Source organism: Drosophila montana, unplaced genomic scaffold, assembly GCF_035044405.1.
Source record: "Drosophila montana isolate Dmon_TW-CO22-7 unplaced genomic scaffold, ASM3504440v1 contig_3217_1, whole genome shotgun sequence".
Lineage (NCBI taxonomy): Eukaryota > Metazoa > Arthropoda > Insecta > Diptera > Drosophilidae > Drosophila > Drosophila montana.
The window spans coordinates 2,248,907-2,268,522 of record NW_026998097.1 but is presented as its reverse complement, the minus strand read 5'-3'; the positions used below and the strand labels follow the sequence as shown (position 1 = coordinate 2,268,522).

At 41.5% G+C, this 19,616-nt stretch overlaps 8 protein-coding genes across 9 annotated transcripts; 3 read left to right on the top strand and 5 right to left on the bottom strand.

Annotated features, from left to right (window-relative positions):
• The first annotated feature begins 44 nt into the window (after positions 1 to 44).
• Positions 45 to 1,241, top strand: Ufd1-like (ubiquitin fusion-degradation 1-like). The gene is made up of 2 exons (XM_064689195.1): positions 45 to 285; positions 344 to 1,241. Exons 1-2 carry the CDS (start codon positions 156 to 158, stop codon positions 1,156 to 1,158), a joined length of 945 nt encoding a protein of 314 aa, XP_064545265.1. The 5' UTR covers positions 45 to 155; the 3' UTR covers positions 1,159 to 1,241.
• Positions 1,156 to 2,292, bottom strand: mRpL2 (mitochondrial ribosomal protein L2). The gene is made up of 2 exons (XM_064689197.1): positions 1,719 to 2,292; positions 1,156 to 1,660 (listed from the first exon to the last, which is right to left on the bottom strand). Exons 1-2 carry the CDS (start codon positions 2,188 to 2,190, stop codon positions 1,242 to 1,244), a joined length of 891 nt encoding a protein of 296 aa, XP_064545267.1. The 5' UTR covers positions 2,191 to 2,292; the 3' UTR covers positions 1,156 to 1,241.
• Positions 2,293 to 2,402: 110 nt separating this feature from the next.
• Positions 2,403 to 9,511, top strand: FoxK (forkhead box K). 2 transcript variants are annotated; one of them, XM_064689148.1, is made up of 9 exons: positions 2,403 to 2,578; positions 5,338 to 6,077; positions 6,135 to 6,583; positions 7,247 to 7,344; positions 7,419 to 7,636; positions 7,705 to 7,889; positions 7,957 to 8,052; positions 8,612 to 8,702; positions 8,761 to 9,511. In XM_064689148.1, exons 2-9 carry the CDS (start codon positions 5,422 to 5,424, stop codon positions 9,092 to 9,094), a joined length of 2,127 nt encoding a protein of 708 aa, XP_064545218.1. In that variant the 5' UTR covers positions 2,403 to 2,578; positions 5,338 to 5,421; the 3' UTR covers positions 9,095 to 9,511. The 2 variants fall into 2 exon arrangements, with proteins under 2 accessions (XP_064545218.1, XP_064545216.1); XM_064689146.1 differs by having other exon boundaries at positions 2,405 to 2,578; positions 7,416 to 7,636.
• A 762-nt stretch (positions 9,512 to 10,273) lies between these two features.
• Positions 10,274 to 11,473, bottom strand: LOC135433098 (kelch-like protein 41a). The gene is made up of 2 exons (XM_064689058.1): positions 11,327 to 11,473; positions 10,274 to 11,264 (listed from the first exon to the last, which is right to left on the bottom strand). Exons 1-2 carry the CDS (start codon positions 11,335 to 11,337, stop codon positions 10,304 to 10,306), a joined length of 972 nt encoding a protein of 323 aa, XP_064545128.1. The 5' UTR covers positions 11,338 to 11,473; the 3' UTR covers positions 10,274 to 10,303.
• A 290-nt stretch (positions 11,474 to 11,763) lies between these two features.
• On the bottom strand, positions 11,764 to 13,874 carry ApepP (Aminopeptidase P). The gene has a single exon (XM_064689246.1). It carries the CDS (start codon positions 13,697 to 13,699, stop codon positions 11,867 to 11,869), a length of 1,833 nt encoding a protein of 610 aa, XP_064545316.1. The 5' UTR covers positions 13,700 to 13,874; the 3' UTR covers positions 11,764 to 11,866.
• Positions 13,875 to 14,156: 282 nt separating this feature from the next.
• On the bottom strand, positions 14,157 to 15,586 carry LOC135433351 (kelch-like protein 30). The gene is made up of 3 exons (XM_064689368.1): positions 15,386 to 15,586; positions 15,152 to 15,228; positions 14,157 to 15,093 (listed from the first exon to the last, which is right to left on the bottom strand). The coding sequence occupies exons 2-3, from the start codon at positions 15,160 to 15,162 to the stop codon at positions 14,157 to 14,159; spliced, it is 948 nt and encodes a 315-aa protein (XP_064545438.1). The 5' UTR covers positions 15,163 to 15,228; positions 15,386 to 15,586.
• Positions 15,587 to 15,736: 150 nt separating this feature from the next.
• On the top strand, positions 15,737 to 17,092 carry Sod1 (Superoxide dismutase 1). The gene is made up of 2 exons (XM_064689204.1): positions 15,737 to 15,897; positions 16,485 to 17,092. Exons 1-2 carry the CDS (start codon positions 15,832 to 15,834, stop codon positions 16,878 to 16,880), a joined length of 462 nt encoding a protein of 153 aa, XP_064545274.1. The 5' UTR covers positions 15,737 to 15,831; the 3' UTR covers positions 16,881 to 17,092.
• Positions 17,093 to 17,167: 75 nt separating this feature from the next.
• Positions 17,168 to 19,460, bottom strand: emei. The gene is made up of 7 exons (XM_064689170.1): positions 19,427 to 19,460; positions 19,296 to 19,357; positions 18,460 to 19,130; positions 18,137 to 18,394; positions 17,891 to 18,065; positions 17,570 to 17,833; positions 17,168 to 17,513 (listed from the first exon to the last, which is right to left on the bottom strand). Exons 2-7 carry the CDS (start codon positions 19,296 to 19,298, stop codon positions 17,394 to 17,396), a joined length of 1,491 nt encoding a protein of 496 aa, XP_064545240.1. The 5' UTR covers positions 19,299 to 19,357; positions 19,427 to 19,460; the 3' UTR covers positions 17,168 to 17,393.
• Positions 19,461 to 19,616: the final 156 nt, after the last annotated feature.

Below are 19,616 nucleotides of genomic sequence, written 5' to 3'. Positions count from 1 at the left end.
GCAACTATTGACGCTATTTTCACTGTTATGTTAAATAACATTCTGTCTCACTTTGTTTTTATCACAACAAAAACAAATCGTGACATTACAAAACTTTGGAAACACCAAACAAATTGATTATTCGGTTGTGTTTGAGCACAGCAAACTAAGTCGCAATGTTCCACTTTAGTGGCTTTAACATGATGTTCCCAGACGGAGGACGCAGCTTCCAAGCCACCTATAAATGCTTCTCAGTGTCTATGCTGCCAGGCAACGAGCGCTCCGATGTGGAAAAAGGAGGAAAAAGTTCGTAGAAATAGGGGACCTATTAAAGTCAATTGCTATTCAATTCTATTGTTTACAGTCATTATGCCGCCGTCGGCGCTGGATACACTCACACGTCTGAACGTCGAATATCCGATGCTCTTCAAGCTGACCAACAAGAAAAAGTCGCGCTCCTCGCACGCTGGCGTTTTGGAATTTGTGGCCGACGAGGGAAAGTGCTATTTGCCGTATTGGATGATGGATAATCTGCTACTGGAGGAGGGCGACATACTGAGCATTGAGAGCGTCTCGCTGCAAGTGGCCACCTTTTCCAAGTTTCAGCCGCACAGCACCGATTTCTTAGATATCACAAATCCCAAGGCTGTGCTGGAAAATGCACTGCGCAATTTTGCATGCCTCACCAAGGGTGACGTCATTGCCATCAAGTACAACAAAAAGGTCTACGAGCTGTGCGTACTGGAGACCAAGCCGGGCAACGCTGTCAGCATCATTGAGTGCGACATGAACGTGGAATTCGAGGCTCCGGTGGGTTACAAGGACCACAGTGAGCAACAGCCATCGGCCCAGCCAGGCGGACAGGCAGCCGGCGGCAGCGAGGCAGCCGCAGGCGGTGCCGTTCACGAGGAGGTCGTCGAGACCTTCAAGGGCTCCGGCGTGCGTCTGGATGGCAAAAAGAAAAAGGACAGCCAACTGGAGACGCCAGTTCTTAAGAAGGTGCTGCCCCGTGGCGTGCCCGACTACGATTTTCAGTTTGGCCTGCTGCGTTTCGATCGCAGCATTAAACCCATCAGCGATCGGGCCCAAGAGGACGCCGAGGGGGCAACCGGCGAGGCCGGTATTGATGCGGACAGCTTCCATGGCACTGGCTTCTCCATGAAGAAATCGCGCAAATAGAATGTAACTCCCTAGTTGTTTAATGTTGCACATGGCTCATAGAAATAGAAAAAAATATGAAATGAAATTTTCACAACATCAAATTACAACTTGAGCGTCATCCTGATCTCCTCTTCCTTAGGCAGCGGCGGTGATGATATTGTCGTCAAGGGCGGCAAGCGGCGTATCTTGCGTCCGTGTTTGCCCTCTTTGCGTTTCCACAGCCCCGAACGGGGTCGATTGCCCAGCTCGCGCATGCGCTGCGCACTGCCCACATGCTCCTTGTTGTGCTCAACATTGGAGAGACGTCCCACGGTGGCCATGCAAATGCGATCGAAGGCAAACTCGCGCTTGGAGGGCAACTGGACCACAACTTTGTCATCGAACTTGCGCAATATGGTGCCAAAGGTGCCGGCGGCGTGTATCAGATGGCAGGGCTGTCCAGGATTCTTCTCCAGGCAATGGATGCGCGTTCCCACGGGCAGGGCGCCCAGTGGATAGGCATCACCCTCGTTGGGTCGCACTAAAGGGGCTCAAACGTTTAGTACTTGATCGGAGAACAGTTTGTGCTATCGACTCACCCGGTATGCGTGGAATTACGCGTGATGTTTTCAGTATATCACCCTCGCGCATATTCTCCGTGGCCAGTATATACTTGAGCTCATCGCCCACGGCGACCAGCGCCACTTTGGCTGTGCGACAACCGTCTCGCAACAGCTCTACGACTCGCTCCTCCTGCGGCGCACCCTCGCTGGGGCCATCGCGCACCCATTTGATCCAACGATATTGCTGTTTGATGCCACCGCCAATGCCCTTGGCCACCATGCGACCTGTGACGGGATCACGACCGGCGAGATGTGTGATTTTTAACGGTGCAACCGTATATTGCTCGGGGAAGTGAACTATGCGTCGGAATTGTTGACCCGCGCCCGGCTTGGGTTTCTCGACGACCTTCGTTTTGGTGCGCAGCTGCTGCAGCATTGCCACTGCGCCGCGTTGCTGCGGATGCAGTGTTAATGTGCAGTTACTCAGCAGGCGTACAAGGCTTTGCATTTTCACTGATAAATCGGTTTAAAAAATGTTTAACAAAATACTTCTGCAGTTCGGTTACAAAACATATGCGTAACAGAATTTGTGCGCTCTGTTAGGAACAGCTGTGAACAACATGTGAATAGAGTGTGACCAGTTTGGATTTATCAGTTGGTAAAATTTGGGGCAAAAATGTACGGCACCAGGGCTGCAGAGAATGTATGCTTCTTCTTTATCGTCACGTCGTGTGGGCAGCTGCTGCGGAGCGCGCTGCAAGCAAATAAGAATTGAAAACGGCATTAAACTTGTGAAAAGTGCACAAATTAAGTTAAAAGTAAGCTTAAATATAAGGTGAAAAGCAATTTGTTAAAAAATTTATAAAAAATACACAGCAAACACGGCAGTTAAAAAGGTACGAAAAAAAATAATAATAAACAAGGCGAACGAGCCGATAGAAAGAAAAATAATATACACACACAAACATGCTGTTGATACACACTCACGCACACAATCATACACACGCTCAGTGGCGAACGAACTGCACGAAAAAACGTGTTGTGTGCTAAATTTTCTGTGCAAAAAATAGAAAACGCAAAAACAAAAAGTAGCTAAAGCAAAATAATAATAAAAAGCGAAAAACAAAAACAGTTGAGTTTGATAATCAATCGTAAGCCGAATGTAACAAAAATAAACAATAGTACGTATTAATTAATATGAGAAGACGAATATTAGTAAAGCCAACGAAATATAAATAAAATCTATTTGTTATTTTGGAACATATTCAAGTGATGTACATACATCTCATATGTATGTGTGCGTGTGTTGTGTGTTTAGATGCATGTGGTTGTGTGTACCCTTAACTGTGTGTACATATTTTGGTGTTAGGTGGAAAAAAAGCGGGCGGCAAGTTTACGCAATCGCCAACGAACGAGCGAAGCAACATATATATATATGTATGTACGTACATGTATACAAATGTATGATGTACATACAGCGTACGTTGTGAAAAGTGTGCTTTTTGTATGTTTACGGTTTTAGTCTGTCCTTTTGTCCGCAGTCGCCGAAATAAGTGAGAGACAAACAAGGCGTGCATACATATTTACGTTTTTCACATGCATACATACATAGATATGTACCTATGTATGCATGTATGTATAGGCAAGCAGGTGGAGTCGCGCCGACGTCGTTTGTTTTTGATATTTTTTTGTTTTTCGGCTCCGTTGCTAGCTGAAAAATCAACGAGCGGCATTTTTACGCATTTTCAATATGCCTATATATATAAGTGTGTGAGTGCTTGTTTATGTATGTCGGTATATGCGCGCGCTCTTTATTATATATGTGTGTGTATATTTTGGTGTTTTTATTTATTTATTGTGTTTCTGTTTTGCTGATGCGAGCGAGACAGCAGCGTAGCAGTGACCTAACAACGTACGTACGTACATGTTGTGTATGGGTGTGTGCAATTGTGTATGTGTTTGCTTTGTTGTATTTATTTTTATAGCATTTTATTTACGTTGTTTTCGTTAATTTTATTTTGGTTTCATTTTGCATGTTAGCGCATGCAAGCTCGATCGATTGAATGGGAGCCATGTGGGGGCTAAACTGTCTCATTTGATATACATATATGTGATAATACATTAATATGTATTGTATATTTATTTCCTAAGTGTATACATATCTATGTATGTACATACATCCATTCATATGTATTTATATGTGTAAGTAAATACATCAGATTTTGTCTATGGGAGTAAAAAACAAATAAAGAAGCAAAGGGAGCACGCTGTTGGCCAGTGTTGCCAACTGAGCTCAATACGCTTATTGGCAAAATTTAACTGTCAAATAGAGTTGTCGATTCATCACTTGGAAACGGGTGTTACGACTTTGATATGCCACCTTTTTAAACAGTACGTTTTAATAAGGCACACATTAAATAAGTAACTGCGATGGGAATTAGATAAAATTGTTGTTTATTTTTTTTTTTTAATTTCTGCAGTTTCTACATTTTTTTTTTAACAATAATAGTGGGCTATTCCGATGTATATACAAAGTAAAATATGTGTACTTGTAAAAACCATGCATGTTTATTTTGGATATCCATACAAGTGTGCAACTGTGCGTGTAATATGTGTGCATAAACATGAGCACGTTTTCATTATTTTTGCACACTTGGCAACACTGGCGCCGAAAAAACCGCAAACAGTGAGACTTGACAAATTGTCAGGCGTAAACACAGTGATGCTGCATTGAACGAATTGCGCGCGCGTTGCACAATAGAAAAATATCAATTTTATCTTAAAGCCCAGTTGCTGCGAGAGCTTTATTTATTTGTAGCTCTGCGACCGGCAGCTGCTCCAATTGAGAGCTCTTTGGGGATTCGGTTCTCTCTCGCTCTCTCCGGCTGCTGCCCGGGCAAACTGATGCCGCATAAAGAGTGAGCGCACGCGCGCATAACACATCTCCCAACGCATTGTGTTTTACCATGAGCAATATCTACCCATGTATTTGTGTGCGTGTTTCGTTACTCACGTAGTGCCGCAACGTAGTAGTAGTAGTGTTATTATTGTTGTGCGAGTTGTTATTGTTTTTGCTTGTTGCCGAGTGCGAGTCGAGTTAATATGTGTGTGTGCATGTGTATGTATGCATGCGAACGGCGATGGTAGCAAAACATAAGCAAAGCAAAAACTGAAAAAGAAACGAAATGTAAGTACTTGTATGTGTTTTTTTTTTATTGTATGTATGTCGTGCTCTCTACAAAGTAGGAGACGGAGGCAAACTGCCTAAAGAGTGTGGTGTGTATGTACATATGTGTGTGCATATGTGTATGTAGATTTGGAAAATATTTTCTGTGTGATTTGGCTATAGCTGACGATAAACCTTGAGCATAAAAAGTCTAAAAACACGCGTGAAAAGCTACATAAATAAATTTTTTTCTGTCGGTAAGCAACACGCGCTTTGTCAGTTTTATTTACAACAACTTTTAGCGCGCCGCATACAGAAAAAGGGAGAGCAAAAGAAGACGAAAGAATAAAATGAAAAGAAAATAAACAATAAACAATGCGGTGCCAGTGTGTGTGTGTGTGTGCGTGTGCGTGTGTGCAATATTTTCTTGTTTATTTGCACTAATTACTTAAACGGAAGAACAATAATAGTAATAAATACAATTTTCAGTTTAACTAGAACAACAACAGCAGCAACAACAAGAACAACAACATTAGCAGCAGCAGCAGGCAGTGTGCAAGTGGATACCTCTCAATGGCCGCCACTACAACAACAACCACAACACTAGCAACAACCATCAATATAAGCAACAACCACAACAACATCAGCAATAACAATCCCAGCAGCAACAACAATCACATTGTAACGGTACACGCCGTTTTAAACACACCCACCTCCGCAGCAGCAGCAGCAGCAGCAGCGACCGCTGCAGACGCGGCAACTGTTGCCATAGCTAAGGACATGCTGCAGCTTCATCATGGCGCCGCTGCAGCGTTAAATAACAATAACAATAACAATACCAATAACAATAGCAGCGCCGAATTGGCCAGCAACAATCAAAACAACAACAATAATAATAACATCAACTCAGCAAACCACCCACCTGCCAATGTAGTCGTATCCAGTGGCATCAGCTCTAGCTCCCCGCCGGCGAATGCCTACGGTGTGCTGCGCTTCAATGAGGACCTGCTCCATATTACGGACGAGGTGACCGTCATTGGACGCAATTCATCCACATCGCTGGTGCACTTCAACGTAGCCGAGAACAATTTGGTCTCTCGTAAACATTTCCAGGTGCTCTACGATCCCGAGCGGCGCGCTTTCTTTGTGCAGTGCCTCAGCAAGAATGGCATCTTCGTTGATGACTTTCTGCAGCGGCGCAATGTGGATCCACTGCGACTGCCCCAACGGTAGGGTGTGACCAATTGGCTAATATCTTGCTCCATTAATGCTTGTCTCCTTTGCAGCTGTTTCTTTCGATTTCCTAGCACCGAGATACGCATCGAATTCGAGAGTTTTGTAGCCGCACCGGCGGACATTACGCCGGAGGCAGCTCCAGTGTTGAGCAGTCCGGCAGCTGTTGGCACGGCGGGCGCCCATGTTATTATAACTCCACCGCCACGTGACGAACTGCATTCGCTGCAGGCGTCGCATCATCACAGCCAGCAGCAGCAGCCAGCGCATCACTTGCAGCAGCAGCAGCCACAACAACCGCTGCCGCCGCATCACCCACTCCCACACACACCAAACCACCCGCTTCACCACACATCTCTGCAGCAGCAGCCGCGCCTTCCTGGAGCACCGCCCACAGCATCCCAGCTGTTAACAACCGGCGGTGATGGAGCTGCCATCTACTCACCGCTTAAAATTTCAATACCCAAGAAGGAGCAGAAGAGCCCCTATCTGTCACCAACTGGTAAGTGGAATTTCATTTAAATGACAATCCAATTCGACATCATGCGGTTGTCCAATTGGACAAGGCGAGTGAAGGGTTACGTTAGAGAAATCCCTCAACAAGCGAAACTTTAATTGAAACAGATCTCCATCTTAGCTGCTTGTTCTAATCAACTGGTCTTTGTTTTCATTTTTCATTTGACAAACTCAGCTGCAGCAGCTGTGCAAATAAAATGTTTCTTTTCTTTTTTGATCAAAATTATCATATATTCAGAAATCCCAAAGCCAGCATCGCATTTATATTTTAAAGCACAATGATATTGTCGTGGGCAGTTACAATGTATGTGCTGAGCTTTACCCAAAATCTGTTGCGCATTCGGGAAAAAAATAACAATCTTGAAAATGATGGCACAATCACGCCGCAACCTAATGCAGCTGAGGCAGCACCCACCACCAGTTCCGGGCTAGTCGAGCGATTTAAATCCGATGAGGATCCATCCAAGGAACTGCAATAACTCCAGGCCATTTACTAAACATTTTTAATGTTTAATGCGATTGTTGAAAAATAAAATCCAAAATTTAACATTAGAATTAACTAGATAGTCTGTTCGTAATGAAATATCAAAAGTGTTTGTGATGTGTGATTTAAAACTGATTTGATTACATATTCTCTCTTTATGCACAGGTACAATAAGCGCTGCCAACAGTTGTCCGGCTAGTCCTCGTCAGGGTTTTCATCAGAATCAAACCAACAGCTACAACAATTATAGCAATAACAACACGGTAGGCATTGAGCAATAATAAAACTTGAAACCTATGTCAAACTGTATTTTTTTTGGCATTTGCATTTGCAGCAGGATCTATTCCAGACACCGTCTACCGCCAGTTATAACCACAATGAGAAGCCGCCGTATAGCTACGCTCAGCTGATTGTCCAAGCCATATCTGCCGCGCCGGACAAGCAGCTGACACTCTCGGGCATTTATTCGTTCATTGTCAAGCATTATCCCTACTACCGCAAGGAGACAAATAAGGGTTGGCAGAATTCCATACGACATAATCTCAGTTTAAATAGGTTTGTCTATTGTCTTCATTGAATTGAAAACTTTGAGCACACTTTTAATCTGGCTTGTCGACTTGCAGGTATTTCATCAAGGTTGCGCGCTCGCAGGATGAGCCCGGCAAGGGCTCCTTCTGGCGCATCGATCCGGACAGCGGCGCCAAGCTGATCGATCACAGTTACAAGAAGCGTCGCCAGCGCAGCAGTCAGGGCTTCCGTCCGCCCTACGGTATGCCACGCTCGGCGCCAGTCTCGCCCAGTCATATGGGTAAGTCATACACGTCAGGTTTGCTCCAAACCTCGGTCAAATAACCCAAATATCTTTGACTTTGCAGATAACTCACGCGAAAGCTCGCCGCTTCAGGACATTGTGCTGCAATCGGCCCCTGGCTCACCGGGCATGTCACTCGAGCAGCGCGCCGCCGATGCTGGTAAGCGGAATGAAAGCTGAAAAGGATTATTTTTTAAGCATGCGGTGCTACTTCCATTTTAATTAATTAGTGAACAAACAAGTGTTAGGCAGTTTTACTTGTAGCTTTTCTTTCTATATAGTCACTATAGAGGCAAGGCGTAGCCGACGCTGATTTCGTAATCAGGCTAACTAGAAACCCGGCTAAAAGTTAATTCATTAACACATATGTGTTAAATTTTACTACATGCAATACCAAACGGTTCGCTTCACAACTCGAAGTTTGAAGGAATGTCACAAGAAAATATTTTCTAGGCAACATTAATAAAAAATCGTTAGACAAATGAGAACGTTGGGGCTTAAGTAACTTATGTTTTTAGTCTAGATCTATACCCAATATAATTTAAATAATAATAATTAAACCATAGGGAGAGAGGATGTGTATGTTAGTTGTATATAAGCTATATAGAAATACGATCTCATCGATCCATAAGGACTTATAGTTAAAACAAAGAGCCGTTTTGTTAAAATTGTTGCTTATATTTTGTATTATATATATTTTATATTATATACTATTGCAGAAATCATCTACAACTCTCAAAATGCACACCAGCAGCAGCAGCAACAGCAGCAGCCGCCACAGACGATGGCCAATAATTCCAATCAATTCAAGTAAGTTTTTGTGTCATTCGATAATATGACATGATTTCTAACGTCTTATATATTACAGTAGCGGCAGTCCGTACTATGTAACCAATCAAAATGCCGGCGTCACTGTGCAGCAGGCGCATGTGGATGGGGGTGGCGGAGGCGGCGGAGGAGTGGGCGCTTTGATTGCGCTTAAGCGAAATCATGTAATGGCCGTGTCGCATCCGGCGCCGGCGCCGCCAACGCTAAATCAGCAGCAGACGCAACAGCAACAGCAGCAGCAGCATCCTGAGATTATATACGAAGAGCTGCCGACCGATTATAGCGGTCACATTGAGGCGGCGGGTGAGGAGGAGTGCGTCGCAGCGGATGCCACCGCGGCCAAGCGTCCCAAATACGTCTCCGAGGTGCTCTGATGCGTACGCATACAGAAGCAGAAACAAAACAAAGGCAAATAATAATACGCAGAGAAAGAATCGCAGCTGTTGTAGCTGCAATCGCAGCAGCGACGTCGCCGACGGAGGCGGCGGCGGCGAGCAGATGAAGAAACTCAGAACCGTTAGAAAGCAAGCAAGCAAGCAAGCAAGAAATGCAAAACAAAGCCCACTTTAAGCAAATTTCTAGAAAGCAAAAACTAAAACAAAAAAAACAAAAAGAAGAAAAAGTATCTCCATCTTGTATATTGAATTTGCCAATCCCGAACATCAATGAAAATCCAAGCGGAAATCCCAAGAAAAATTGATACGAAAATGTTTATAAATAGAACTGTGAGATTGTGTTTTTAAGGTGTTGACCGTACAACGGTTAACCGGCGTGCAAACACTTTTCAAAAAGCCCCCATATTTACGACTTAACCCTTAGCTCTGACGAATTCAATATGCTCGATGACGCTACTCTCTAAGTACATATAATAAATATTAAGATTTAAATCGAAGTAATGCAAAAATAACACAAAAAGAAGAAAAAACAAAAAAAAAAAATTAAATATATATATATATACCTAAACGTATATATATATATATATATAGAATTATATACGATTGATTATTGTAATGATGTTTAAGATGTTATAGCTATGTGACCGAAATGAGAGAAAATAGGGGTAAAACCAAGCAACCAACCACACAAGTAACAAACAAACAGGCAAATGAATATTATTACCTATCTACATACCTTTACCTATATCGATTTAAATATAAATACAAATATATATCTATATATAAATATATATATATATATATATATAAAGTATATACAAAATATTAAAAATAAAATATCTACAAATTTACGGATACAAATACAAATACATAATAATGCAAACCAACTAAGTATAAAAAAACAAAAGCAAATCTAAAAAAAACAATTGCACTTTATTTCTTAATAATGAAGAAAATCCCATTTAAGTGTTTGGACAAATTGTGTATTAAAACAAAAAAGCAAATGTCAAATTTGGTCGTTTTATTCCGGAAAAGCTTTACGTATTATGTTATCCTTTGATATGAAGCGTCTTCCACTTAAACCAAAGAAAAATCTATTTAATTTCTATTTGTGTGTTAGTAGTTAAGGGTAAAACCTCGCAGTTAAACACAATAAGATGGATTCATTGTTATTTATTCATATTTCGTTCACATTGCTCGATATTGATTTAATAGAACGTTTAAGCGACTTATACGACGACTTTGAATTTTGTACAATATTTCGTATTTAGCTTCTTGTGTCAGGAACTTTGATTTACCAGGACCCTCGTAGAACTCGTCGCCAGACATTTTCGTGTAATTGATAGAGCCAAGTAAGCCCTGAACATATTTCTCTTTATGCTTTATGCTTTGGCAATCTGGTTTCTTAGATTCACACTCAGATTCCGCATCAATGATTTCCATTTTCTCTCCATTTGTTTCGTCTTTCTTTATATTATTATTATTAATTTCGAAATCTCCACTTTTTTGTTTAATGCTGCTTTCGACTGATTCGTTTGCCATTGTGGATTCATCCAGGAATCCATTCAATTCCAAATACTTTGCGATCATTTTATAACGTTCGATTTCCGTTTTCAATTTGGCTGTCACGGATATATATTCGGAGAATGCATGATAGCTCAATATCAGAACTTTGTCGCAAAATAGATGCTTATAGTGCTTAGATGTCAAGACAGCGGACACCTCTTTAATAAGGTTCTTGCTATCAAAACTGTGGCCCAATTCAAATAGATCAATCAAATCCTCCACCTTCATGGATATGGCCCGTTCGGTTAATATGTTCAAACAGTCGTCCATTATGGATGGCACCAGCCACCGATTTCCGCACACAAACAAATCAATTATCGTTTGCGTGGTGCACTCGTTCAGGATATTCTTTTCATATGTGTATATATAGTCTCGGAATATATTGAACGTGATCGGTGATATGTCCTCCAGGTATATTCTGCCGGAAATCGCTTCCTTGAAATCGCCCAGAAACATGCGCTTGAAAAACTCAGAGGCATGCGACAAAATAAGTTTGTGGCACTTGAATGTTGTGGCGCCGACAATAATAACGCAATCCGTAAAGTTGGAATCATTGCTCATATTTCTAGAAGTATCCACCAACCTTAAAATAGATCAGTCAATATCAATAAAAATCATGCGTACAAGTATCGCAGTCAAGCATACCATTTGCTCATGGCTTCGAAAATTAAAAAAAAAATTCAGAAAATATTAAAAACAGAATAGGAAATATTGTCTAAGGCCAAGATTAAAAGTCACATCCAAATTTATCGCAAAGCTTCCAAAAGTGCTGGAAAACGCCGAACACCGCTTCGATAAATGCGAGAATGAGGTTAGAAATTATGATCGTATAAAAACTTTTCCACTATAATTTGATAACAGCTCGCAAGTAAGCAATCGACTTTTAATTAGATTCGAGATTTAAAAACATAAGACGTATTTTCTTTAATACAAGCATATTATTTCCTTAATTTGATTTTCACAGCATTTATTTGTTTTACAGCACTGACAATTTCTTCAATTCAACCTCCATGGAAAAGTCAAATATTGGTAAGTATTGATTAAAAGAAAACTATTTAATTACTGTTTTAAATGCAGCAAAACAAGTTGATAAAAACGTTTATTTAAAAGAATATTTCAAAAATAATTGTTGGTTGATTTAAAAATCCTTAAGTGAAATCATAAAATCACATGATATTACAATAATTATATGGGATTGGTTTCTTTTTTAAGCCAAGCCAAAGTGAAAGAGTCCTCGGATAACAATGGGGAAAGCGTTTCCCAAACCAACTTATGATAGTCGTTGAGTAACTTAATTTCATCTTTGGTCAGAAGCTCCTTGATTACCATTTTCGTCTGTTTTGGGCACATGGTGATGGTTTTAAAAGTAAGAGCACCACGGTTGGCAAAATTGTGCTTTCCTTCTGCTGGAACAATTTGTACAATGTCCTCAATGCGTATGCCAAACTCTCCATCTTTATAGAAGCCGGGCTCGTTTGAAATGAACATATTTTGCTGTAGCCCGGGGTCATCGGGCATTGGGCGGAAGCCGACACCCATTGGGCCCTCGTGCACGTTCAAGAAATGTCCAATGCCGTGGCCAGTGCCATGGCCATAGTCTAGGCCGACATCCCAGAGGGCCTTTCTGGCCAACACATCTAAAACTTGGCCCTTGGTCTTCGTTGGAAATACTGTTGAGCCGAAAGTTAGTTGACCCTTAAGAACACGCGTATAGGCTTCTTTTTGAAAGTCTGTGGGATTGCCAAAGTGAAAAGTTCTGGTTACATCAGTTGTGCCATCCAAGTACTGGGCCCCAGAGTCACATAGATAGATTTCCTTGTCGTTGATGGGCCGGTTCGTCTCCTTCGCTGGATGGTAGTGTATGACCGAACCGTTGGGACCCGAAGAACTAATCGTGGTAAAGCTGAGACCCATATAGTTGTCTTTAGTTTTTCGAAACGACTCCAATTTGTCAGCGCCAGACATTTCATCAACATTCTCTCCCCGCGCCACGGCAGATTCCAGCCAGGCAAAGTACTGGCACAGCGCCACGCCATCACGTATGTGGCTCTTGGCAAATCCTTCGATTTCTTTGTCATTTTTGATGGCTTTAAATATTGCAATCGGCGTGATATCCTGATGTCGAGCCGATTTCGGCACTAGGCAATTTAAGTAAAGGCTGCTTGTTGGCGATATCCATATTTTTCCGTTAGTTTCAGCCGCAATTTGACGTACGCCATCGCCAATTGATTCATAGGGATGAATTAAGATCTTAACGTTATTCTCACACAGATGAGCTTCAAAGTTATCTGGAAGCTTGCTGGTGTCGATATACAAGGCTATTTCATCGTGTGTTACGATCATAAATGCAAAGAATACAGGATTGTAGGCAATATCCGAGCCGCGCATATTAAGGAACCAGGCTATCTCATCCAATGCGCTGACAACTAGAGCGTTCGTGTTGTGCTGCTTCATTTGGTCACGAGTGCGTTCCCATTTCTTAGCTATTGCCTCGCCGGCAAAGGATAAATTCAATGTGATGAGATTGTTGGATGGACGCGGCGGTTGATCAGCACCCCAAACCTGATCAATTAAATTTTGCTCGATGCCCACCAAATTACAATTGGCCGCACTCAGATCCTTCTCAATGGTTTTCGCTGCACGAAATGAGAACAATCGTGGATCAACGCCCACAGCACTGCCTATGGGCAGATTCTTGCCCAGCCATGTGCCAATCGAAGGCGTTGTCGCCAGTCCGTCCTTAACCAACTCCCAATTGGCATCGAGCTGCTTATCAGCCTGCTGATAATAGCGCCCGTCTGTCCACAGTAGCGCCTTGTCCTGAGTTATAACCGCAGTTCCCGCCGATCCAGTGAAACCGCTAATAAATGCACGTCTCTCGTCGTGGGCACACTGATATTCGCTCTGATGGGCGTCATCTGATGGCACCACATAGGCACTTATTCCAGCGACTTCCGGTGCATTCGCGCATTGCATCAGCTCCCTGAGCTTCGACAATTTCTGGGTTGTGGCTTTCATTTTGCCTCTTACTGTTGCACTGAGCACGTTCGTCGCTTGGATAGCTATAAATATAGCCGGACAACTCTGAGATAAGTGTAATAGGATCTGATAAGAAGCTAATCGTAAATTATAAATTGTGTTCGACAACTGCTTATTATTTCGCAGTTGCAGTCGTAAAATTTTTCTCTTTCTAGCTTGCTTTTTGCGTGTGCTCAATTTAAGTGTTGATAAATGCAACAAAAAAAGTTATCGATAACAAGCACTGCTGGAATTGTTGTAATCTACACCCGGTATAAAAATATATATATATATATTTTTTTTGGTTTGAGGAAGACAGTTGCAAGAACTGTCTACGTGGTTGGTTATAAAAATAAATGTGAAGAAAATCACGTATTATAAACCTGTTTATTACGTATTTCTGCGCATTGTAAACATAACGAATATATTTTTAAACATATACTACACTGATCTTAATTCACATAAAGCTGCGTCCGAACGCAGGTTGTGGAGGGCTTCTTTTCATAGCAATTTTGTATAGGATGTCGTATTTGGCTTTATATGTCAGCAATTCAGATTTACCGGGACCACTGTAGAACTCATTAACACTCATTTTTGTATAGTCTATGGAACAAAGTAAAGATTTGACAAAATCAGCTTTAAGCTTTCCTTTAATCTCGCCGTTTGCGTTATCATTTTTCACTGGCGCTTTTTGGGTATCTGGTTCTGTTTTGTTGTTTTCTGCTTTATTATTCAGTTCATTCTCATTATTGTCAAATTGAGTCATAGCATTTATTTCACGCTCTTCTTTATCATTTATATCCTTCAGAAATCCATTTATTTCCAGGTACTTTTCAATTATCTTATAACGTTCAGTTTCCGGTTTCATTTTGGCAACCGTGGTGATATATTGAATAAAAACATCCGAACCAAGTAGAAGGACTCGTTCACACAGCAACTGACCGGAATGTTTAGTCATCATAAGAGAAGTAAGTGTCTGAATGAAGGACTTATTTTCATAGTTATGAGCAAATTCATAAAGCTCAATAAGTCCGTCCAGATTCATGGCTGTGGCACGTTCGGACAGCAAGCTCAGACAGTCGGAGGTTATTGACGGCACCAGCCATTGATTACCGCACTCGTATAGATCCATTAAATCAGCATTTTCATATCCATTAAGCGTTTGATTGTTGTAGCTGTAAACATATTTACGAAATTTTTCAAAGATCTCTGGCGTCACATTCTGTAAGTGAATCTCCCCAGAAATAGATTCCTTGAAATTACCCAACAGCATGCCCTTAAAGAATTCTGAGGCGCTAGCCAAAATAACTTTATGGCACTCGAAAGTTTTAGAGCCTACGATAACACGACAATCCGCAAACTCCGTAGATAAGCTACTGAGGACAGGCGCCAACCTTCAATAAAACGCAATTAGCAGTCTTTACTTTAAAAATAAATAGAAGCAAGAGTTACCATTTGTCCATTTCTTGCTGCTATAAATAAATACAGTTTTCTACCGATACGAGTTCCTTTAAGAAGTTTTTAAGATTCTGCAAAGGTTGATAAAACCACTTTGTTTAGTCTTAAAAAAATAAACAATATTAAATAATATAAAATCAAGATTGTTTGCGCCCGCGATCATCTAATACACATACTAGTAAGCTGCGTATACAATAATGATTGTCTTGCGCATGGGGTTAATTACACCTGCAAAATCTAAACGACAGTTTTTCAAAAGTGATATTTCCATTCACCAAATACTTGGAGCACATCTAAATCTTTGGCTTAGACTATTAGTTCTGGACACTTTTATAGAATACATCGATAAGATTATTTTTTGTATACGGCCGATAAGCGGTCTATTTAACCACATTTGAAAAAAGGGTCTAATTCAATTTACGAAAACTATGCCAAGGTACAAAAAATTGCCAAAGGTTCTACTAAACTTATTAATTGAATAATCAAACGTACGCCTTGATAATGTTGAAAGCTTACAAACGATTCTATCGATATTTCAATCGATAGCTTTTCTGCACTACTAGTTAGTGACTCTAACCATTCCGTTGCTTGCTCTTCGCACGACAAGTTCAGTGGCTAAAATTGTATATTTAATTAGTGTTCTATATACGTTTCTGAATAAGCAAAACTCAAAAATGGTGGTCAAAGCTGTATGTGTTATCAATGGCGATGCCAAGGGCACAGTTTTCTTCGAACAGGAGGTAGGAGACTGTGTATTATCTGTTTTTAACGGGAAACAAATATGGCAGCCAACAAAAACTAAGGTCAATTAGCCGGCCGCACCGCACCACACCGAGCTAATAAATGTGTATGCTTGTACGAATGAAGAACTTTTATGTACATATGTACTTGTGTGGGTATATGTACATATGTGATTGTAGACTGTTGCGGTGCTACTTGAATTTCAATTGCGTGTAGTTTGCGCTGTGTCATCTGATAAATGCATAATTATATAAGCACAACAACATTGCACACATGTATGCATGAAATGCGCAAGTGTGTGTGTACAGTTAAAGACAAACGGCGAAAATTCAATTCGCCCTTCTACTCACGCTTCGGTGTCGCTTCTCTTATACCGCATACATACATACTTACTCTTGGCTTACCTATTCAATTGTCTTCTCGAATAGGGGATTAGAATCTGACCTTAATTTTAACCTACCTTTGCCCACCGATGTGGGTGTCATCATGGTTAGTTTATTCTGCTTATCAGCTTGTTGAGGCAGCATTATAATTGTTCCCATTTTGTTTTACTCTATTCGTATCTGTTTTTGATCCACTTCAACAGGGCGAGGGTTGCCCCGTGAAAGTTACCGGAGAGGTAACCGGCTTGGCAAAGGGTCAGCACGGCTTCCATGTGCATGAGTTCGGCGACAACACGAATGGCTGCATGTCATCGGGACCGCACTTCAATCCCTACCAGAAGGAGCATGGCGCACCGACCGACGAGAATCGCCATTTGGGCGATTTGGGCAACATCATCGCCAGTGGCGACGGTCCCACTCCTGTGGACATCAGCGATTGCAAGATCACATTGCTCGGTGCCAATAGCATTATTGGACGCACTGTTGTCGTGCATGCTGACCCCGATGACCTGGGCAAGGGCGGCCATGAGCTGAGCAAGACAACTGGAAACGCAGGCGCTCGCATTGGCTGCGGTGTCATTGGCATTGCCAAAATCTAAACAACTTTAGAGCTTAAAAGCATTTAAAGCAAATGCCTACATATTATCCCACATATATATAAATATTATATATGGATTTAATCTAGTGTATCTATGGCGCGTAATTACGGTTTAAACTTTCTATTGGATATATACGTACATAAAAGAGATTTTCCTTTTTTAGTTGTTTAAAAACGACCTTTAAGGCAATAAATGGTGTTATCTAATTAAAATGTACACAACTCACTGCTCTCACTCAGCTAAATATATTAAATATGTTACACAGCTGGAATTGATATCGGCAACAATTTTACATACTAGTCCAAACATTTTATTGGTTTCGAAATTTTACTACAATTTTTCGTAAACAATATACGTATATAAATTAGTAATATTTACAATTCTTGAAATCCAATTAGTCAAAGCTATGACATCACGACGAAACAATATCAACGGGTTTAGAAACAAAAACAGGATTTCTAATTTAGAATATGGGTTTGGTGGTACCGCATATTTGTACTCAAATGGCTTCAATTATGTCTTGTTGAAATAGGACTGATAGACGATGCCCAGGGAAGAAGTCGCAAAGAGAGTAAAGTAGCTCCACCAGGTGGCGAAACCCAGAAAGCCCTTGTACACTTCCGTAGAGAACACCTGAAAGTACAAATAGCTTAGGGAAAAAACCAACTATTTGAAATTAAATCTCTTACATTTTTCAAACTAGCAAATGAGGCTTGCAACGACTGCGCAGATTCCAAAATATTAAACTCGGCTTCAATATTGCTGTCTCTTGGTGTTGTGGCCAATTCCCCATCGGCGGCACATTCATGTTGCAGCACAGCCGTCTCTTTAAAGATGCCCGTCCAGGTGAAGCCGCCCAGGCTTTTGTACATGAGCGTCAGATAAAGGCACAATATCAGCGGTGCAGCAAATTGTAACGTAACAACGCAAAGATAATAGAAAATAGATGAGATCTGCAAGGCAAAGACAATATATCAATCGTTTATTATGCATAGCTTTCTCAGGCTTGCCTTCTTTTGGAACTCCACGTTGGTGATTCGTCCAGCCTCTTTGCGTAGATCAAGTATCCTGTCGTAGGCCAAGTTCAGATACGATTGCAAATAGATGGGCATCAGTGCAAAGCGCACAATGACCACAACGACTACCAGCAGCAGGCGCAAAGTTTCAAAAACATGCGGCTTTAGGCTGCAAAAATGTAGAATAAGAAAACAGAATCAATCAATTTGTTGTAGTTCCTGGAAGATCTGGTCACTTACAGCGGCTGCTGCATGCCCTGGAAAACGCGCACCGTCAAATAGTCGCGACTAATGGGTCTTATCCACAATATGACTAGTATAAAGGGCAGCACAAAACTAACATTTAGTACAACTTGCAGCATGCGATTGCCACGACAATATTTCAGCGAATCCCAATGCATTTTGGCCATGCGCAGCCCGGGAAATGTGAACAGGGAGCCGAGCACACCGCAGCTCAATGCGAGAAAGAATTTGACAACAATTTTGGACGCTGGGCCACTAAAAAAAAATGAATATAGAGTTATTAAATCAATTTAACTAGGAACATATATGTTTAAACGCACGATGACGGCAGACCCTGCTCGGTGAGAAATTTCGACGCGCTGGCATTAAAGCTTGTATAGGCATCCTCCAGACCCGTCTCCAGTATGCGCTCGTCAATGATAAGCACAATCATGGCAATTAGTAAATAAACCAGACAGGCCACTATCACCATGGAGCGCTCCCCGATCGATTCCTCGCTTTGGAAATACAGAACAGTCAGCGAGGACAGCAGTTTGATGGCAAAGAAGATGACCAGCAGACACCAGACCATGCTCAAATTGATTTCATGCTTGAGCGGATAAAAGTAGTGAAAGAGCTCGGAGATGATATACACGATCGCAGTATAAACGCTGAAGTCCAGCAGCCACTGATATTCGGTAAAGTAACGCAAATGTATCACATCCCGCTCCACTACAGGCAGCGTCTCCAGATCCACTTCAATGCTGCGTGGTATGTGAAACTGTTGCGAGGCGTTGCCATTGCTCAAGCCGTTTTGCTGCTTGTGCTTGCCCTTGGCGGGACGATCCTTTGGCACGCCGCCCTTCGTGCGCAACTCGTCGTCCGTGGGATGCAGATAGCGGAACAGCCCGGTGCGGCACAGTATCCATTTGGCAAAGGAATAATGCGGACTTAATTTCTGTATGACGCTGACCATTACCAGCGTAATGACTAATTGGGCGCCCAGTATGGCCTAGAAGCATATAATTACCATTAAGAATCACAGCCAACAATTGTTTCTGTCATATATGTATATAAATATTTTTGGGTCAATTCTATTTTTGGTCAATTATTATGTACATTCCATTTTTCCGGGCAAGCTTTGCCCTTAAGTTTTATGGTTCGCGAAATTTCTTACCATGATTTTGTGCTGCGATGTGTTATGTGTCGTATGTAGATGCGGGCATGTAACGAAACGTGCTAATTGATGTTTTAATTAATTCATGTTTCCTAATTAAAAGAAGTAATGTGAATCTAGTTGTGTTTTACCGAATCGCTTGGAACCTATTGGATCGAACGACTACTTCAAATGAACTGATAGCTGGTTCCCATTGTGTGCACTGCTTGCTGAATATTATGTTAGCGGCAACTTAACATTTCAATGTAGTTAAGACCAGTATGTACTGCTATTATCGATATATTTCAATTCAAGTTTACCTGTAAACATATCGATATGTCA